Source organism: Prionailurus bengalensis, chromosome E2 (genome assembly GCF_016509475.1).
Source record: "Prionailurus bengalensis isolate Pbe53 chromosome E2, Fcat_Pben_1.1_paternal_pri, whole genome shotgun sequence".
In the NCBI taxonomy this organism is placed as follows: domain Eukaryota; kingdom Metazoa; phylum Chordata; class Mammalia; order Carnivora; family Felidae; genus Prionailurus; species Prionailurus bengalensis.
In genome coordinates this window covers 44848510-44854509 of record NC_057352.1, presented here as the reverse complement: position 1 = coordinate 44854509, position 6000 = coordinate 44848510, and the positions used below count along the sequence as shown (strand labels likewise).

General features: G+C 42.1%; 1 protein-coding gene across 1 annotated transcript in view; it reads right to left on the bottom strand.

Annotated features, from left to right (window-relative positions):
* Positions 1-568: 568 nt before the first annotated feature.
* Positions 569-6000, bottom strand: part of TANGO6 (transport and golgi organization 6 homolog) — a 191897-nt gene continuing 186465 nt past the window's right edge. Inside the window, exon 18 of the mRNA XM_043599515.1 lies at positions 569-2729. Coding sequence (XP_043455450.1) covers positions 2553-2729 — 177 coding nt within the window. The 3' untranslated portion in view covers positions 569-2552. The remainder of the gene's footprint in view (positions 2730-6000) is intronic.

Below are 6000 nucleotides of genomic sequence, written 5' to 3'. Positions count from 1 at the left end.
CAATGTGGGGCTCAAACTTCTGGCCCTGAGATCAAGAATCTCATGCTTCTTTGACTGAGTCAGCCAGGTGTCTCTATGCTAAAGTTCTTAATTCTTGGGGCACACCAGGGTGGCTCGTTCAGTTAAGCATCTAATTTTGACTCAGGTCATGATGTCGCAGTTTGTGGGTTGAAGGCCTACGTTGGGCTCTGTGCTGACAGCTCAGAGCCTAAGCCTGCTTCAGATTCTGTATCTCCTTCTCTCTCTGCCCCTCCCCTGCTCCTGCTCAGTCTCCGTCTCTCTCTCTCTCAAAAAATAAATAAAACGTTTAAAAAAATTTAAAATAAATAAAGTTCTTAATTCTCATGTTCCTTCCCAAGGGCAGATGGAGATTATATATATTATATAATATATTACGTAATATATAATTAATTATACATAATTGATCTATAATTATATTATATACTATATTGTTTATATATTTTAAATATTATATAATATATAATATAATATTATTTTATATAATATATGAAATAATATTATATAACATTATATAATATATATTATGGACATAAAATAATTATATATATACATTCGGAAATTTTTAATATTTGGTCATGTTTAGGAGGGTTACATTACAGTGTCTTTCCCTTGAATTTGGTAACAAGGTCAGAAAAAGTCACTCTCTGAAATGGAATCCATCAAAATCAATAAACAACAGATGCTTTTAGCTACTTGCCAAATAATTCAAATTAAGAGGCAATTTATAAATGGAGATACAGGGACTGGAATGCTTGGTGAGACACTCCTTAGGAGTTCAGGTTTTGAGACTAGAGTTTCTCAGTCTAATCAAGGTGATCAGTTAGGATATATCTTCAGAACTGGAACGCATTTAATGCAAATGAAGTTGTAAGTGAATTCAATCATCTAACATATCCAATCTGATGATCTGAAGTAGGTTGTATGGAGTGTGTTTCAAGGAAGGCCAAGAAACAAGAATTTTTAGGATATATCCAGCTGGTTCAAAGGAGATTGTTCTCTGGTTTGAAACCCCAATCCTGATTCTCCAGACATCCTAATTTGGAGAATGGAGACAAATCCAGCTACACTAGCTGAATGGAAATATTCCCTAAGAGCATCTAATTGCCTTTGTTCTAATTCTTTGCTTACTAAGCTAACTCATGATCCACATCTAACTATAAGACAGCCTCTGTAAAGGAATGCATGCCACAAAGGTTCTAAGCTAAGAACCACATCTGTAATCCTGCTGGAGAGAAATGTCCTGTTAATTGGCAAATGGGCACGCTCATACACGGCGCCTTCAGTCACCTAAGAGTTTTGGGAAATTGTGTTTTGGTTGCCCTAGGCCTGATTACCCCAGAGAGTGGAGATAAAATCCTGTACCTAGCCCCGAAAGCTGAGGACTGGTCAAGGAGCTCTGGGTTAGCCTTGCTGAGGTGTTGACAACAGGGAGGGCTCATCCGAAGCACTCAGCCAATCTCTCCTTTTTCTCTTCTCTTTTAGCTGCAATCAAAATTCAGTGGCCGAAATACATAAATAAAGAGGAGCCCACAGTGCTACATCTGATAGGATTTCAATAAACCTTGCTTCAGGTCACCAATATGCTACACGCTTTCCAGCACACATTTAATTAACCCATTGTCTAAGCATTCCTTCCTGAAGGAGCAGAGCGACCAAATGCTATATATAAACTCTCTCATCTGAGATGTTTATGGCTCTATTCTATTATCAGGGCCCTTTCGTGCAAATAGCAGCAGGGGGAGCTAAGAAAATGGCCTGGGAGGACAAACACAGGGCTACTCTTCATCTCTGGAAGATTCAACAAGCTTGACTCTCTTCTCTGGAGTGCAAATCCTCCTCAGTGCCACAGCTTTTCATCCCAATAGCCGAAGACCAGATTCAGACCTATTATTCTTTCCAGCCAAAATAATTTTATTCCATTTTGCATGTTTTGATAACAGTTTCCTTCCCCTCCCTACCTCCAACTGCATCTCTATACTCTGATAAGCCTCTTGAGTAGCCAAGGATGAGTAGCTCTGGCTGCTCCTCATTATCACAAGGAAGAACAATCTCTCTATGAAAGAATGTCAAGATATATGACACATGTGCCACTCAGGAGGGTGGTCAACCTCTTCTGTTCAAGTCACAATAAGAGAACGGTCAATTAATCAAATTCTACCAGTTGTGTTAAAAATGTACTTCCATCGAAATATATATATATATATATATATATATATATATATATATATATATATAAATAAATATATTTCCATCAAGTAGACTTCCTTCTCTAAATGCTCCAGGGCAGTGAAAAATGTGCAGATAAATGAGATTTGTAATCTTTTGTCTTCTAATGACACATGCTTCAGGCTGGATGCAGGATGCTAAATAGATGCTTTAGGAAGGTCAGCCTGAAGGCACAAATGACCAGACACATAAAGCCATCCAGGGTCAGCCATATTGCCAGCACCAAAGAGGCAGTGGGGCCACCTGCTGGAAGGACTGGGCACTGCTCTTGGTCCTCTACCTCCTCGATGTCCTTAGCGCCAGGTCTAGGGCAGGACCACAATCTTTTTCTCCAGCTTCTGTGGTGGGAAGAGGAAGTTTCTCATGATCTCATCCAGCTCTTCAAGGGCCAGCTGGGCGTGGAGCTTGGCCACATCATCGGGCTCCAAACGCACCACGTGTTTCAGCAGGTGGTAGAGATCCTTAAGGACATCCCTCAGCACCTGTATGAGAGAGACAGTGTCATGACTATCTGTCTACTGTTCCAAAATCGCTCACAAAGACCTATTTGCCTTCTCCTGTCTGAGAAGTTCTGTGAGAAAACTTGCAGGCTCCCTTAAGAAGATAATGCATGGCCTTCTCAGATGGAAGGAGGAGCAGCTGTACTGAGATAGGCTTCCTCTGGGGTTTCTCATGACCCCTGACACCTCACTACACTGGCCTTGGGGGCTGCTACTCCCCAATATCTCCAGGCCAAAGTATAGATCCCAGACCCCTTCCTTCAGTCCCAAAGCATAGCAAAAACCTTAGAACCACAGACAGGGAATAGTGCCCAGACATGGTTACTCCTAGAGCACAATTACCAGCATCTTCCTCTCTAGCTCCCACAAAGCCCTCTGCTGACTCCCATCTGCAGACATCTATCATATGAAACCCAGAAGGCTCTCTCTTCAACAAGCATGCCTTTCCTTGCCACTACTTTAAAACTTTTCTACCACAGGGGCACCTGGGTGGCCCAGTTGGTTCAGCATCCGACTTCGGCTCAAGTCATGATCTCTCGTTTGTGGGTTTGAGCCCCGTGTCAGGCTCTGTGCTGACAGCTCAGGGCCTGGAGCCTGTTGTCTCCCTCAATCCCTGCTCCTCCCCTGCTTGCATGCTCTCACCCACATTCTCTCTCTCTCTCTCTCAAAAATAAATAAACATTAAAAAAGTTTTTCCACCACAGTTCCATCTCCATGCCCTTCCTAAGTCACTATAATTTGGTTTTCAATTGCAACCCTGTAACAGGAGACGAGAGGGCTGTGTAGACAGAGCCACACCCAGTCCTCACGTCCCATGTTCTCATCTTATGCTCTGACACGGAATTGGGAGGTTGCCAAAGCACCTACTCCCAGGAGCTCCTAATTTCCTTCAAAATCTTCCTGGCTTTGCAGTTAGAGCTTCTAGAAAGAAACAGGTTTCAGGGGTGCATGGGTGGCTCAATCAGTTCAGTGTCCTACTCTTGATTTCAGCTCAGTTCATGATCCTAGGGTTGTGGGATCCAGCCCATGTCTGGCCCATGCTGAGGGTGAAGCCTGCTTGAGATTCTCTCTCTCTTTCCCTCTGCCCCTAAGAGGCCTTAGGGATCAAGTGGTCAAACTAGGGGACTGAAGACACTAGGTCACAGGGCGTCACATGACTTGTCTGCGACTACTTGTGAAATTACTTCTGGTCTGGGCTCAGTGCCTCAAAAGCTACTATTTTTGGATCACGTACTGTACTAGGTATTTTTCATATGTTATCCAATTTTTATGCTGGTCATATAAAGGAAAGTTATTAGCCTCGTTTTACAGATGAGAACATAGAAGATTAGAGGGGTAAGTAACCTCCCAAGATTACTCAGCTAAAAAAAATGGTGGAGCCAGATTCTAAACATCCAGAACCTGTGTTCTTATTTATTTTTACTGAAAAGGAAAGGGGCACCTGGGTGGCTCAGTCAGTTAAGAGCCCGACTTCAGCTTAGGTCATGACCTCACAGTCCATGGTTTTGAGGCTGGCATCAGGCTCTGTGCTGATAGCTCAGAGCCTGGAGCCTGCTTTGGATTCAGTGTCGCCCTTTCTCTCTGCCCCTCCCCTATTCACACTCTGTTTCTCTCTCTCTCTCTCTCTCTCAAAAAAAAAAAATAAATAAACTTTAAGAAAAAAAAAGAAAAGGTAATACAATACAAAAAATTATGTATGAAAAATATTAGTCTCTCTTGTACTCCAGACTCTTAGTTTTCTTTCTCAGAGAATATCATACTTAATTCTGAGAAATGTGCCAGGTGTTTACAAGCATATATGTTTCCCCCCTTCATTCATTCATTCATTCATTCATTCATTTATTAATTATTTATTGAGAGACAGCAAGACAGAGCATGAGCGGGGGAGGAGCAGGGAGAAAGAGGGAGACAAAGAATCTGAAGCAGGCTCCAGGCTCTGAGCTGTCAGCACAGAGCCCAACTGGGGCTCAAACCCAGGGACCATGAGATCATGACCTGAGCTGAAGTTGGGCACTTAACTGACTGAGCCATCCAGGTCCTTCTCCCCATCCCTTTTTAAAAGCACAGAATTATATTCTACGCTGTTATGTGCCATGATACCTGGTGACTTAATATACTTTGAAGATCTTTTGTATAATTGGCTGTATAGGATGAATGTCACACAACTTATTTATACACACTCCCAATTAAACTCATTTAAAAAACTCTTTTGCTATTACAAATATTGATGCAATAAAGACTCTGCTACTTAAGTCTTTGCAGACATGAACAAGTATATTTATAGGACAAATATCTAGAAATGGAATCTCTGGGTCAAGAGTTCATGCGCACATAAAATTTTGATAGATGTGGCCAGAGAGGTTGCAACAACCTACATTTTTACCTAACACTGTGAAAATACCTGTTTCCCCATATTCTCCTCAGTGCTATGTACTGTAAACTCTTACCTTTGCTAATCCAGTAAGTGAAAAATAGTATCATGGTGTTTCAAAATTGCATCTTTTTTTTTAATTTTTAAAATGTTTATTCATTTTTGAGAAAGAGACAGAGTGTGAGCAGGGGAGCAGAGAGAGAGAGGGAGACACAGAATCTGAAGCAGGCTCCAGGCTCTGAGATGTCAGCACAGAGCCCGACGCAGGGCTTGAACCCACAGACTGCGAGATCATCACCTGAGCCGAACTCAGGTGCTTAACTGACTGAGCCACCCAAGTATACTCATGCCTATAGTTCAGTTTGTAACTCGTATCACAACTATAGCTTAAATATTTATTGTGTAATTAAAAGTACGTTTTCCTCACTAGATCACATATACTACTGACACTGAGGCCATATCTTGCCTTGTTCATTCTGGTGAAGCCCCAATGCCTCATACAGTGACTGTCATGTGGCAGATACCTAAAAGACTTATGAATGAAAGAAGGCACGTATGCATGCTACTCCTGGCCAGTTTCTCACTTGGTAAAAACTAAAAATTTTAAGAATATCTATTGAAATGATGCCAGACAACCAGGCTCGCTTCATGGCTGTGTGATCTGTGCAGTCACAGCAGGTCCCCCAATCAACAGGGCCACATGCTTGGTTCAATGATCTGCTTTTGTTGTCCTACAATTCTTTTTTATTTTAAGTTTATTTATTTATTTAGAGAGAGAAAGACGGAGAGCAAGTGGGCACTAGCAGGGGCAGGGGGTGGGAGAGAGGGAGAGAGGGAGAGAGGGAGAGAGGGAGAGAGAGAGAATCCCAAGCAGGCTCCATG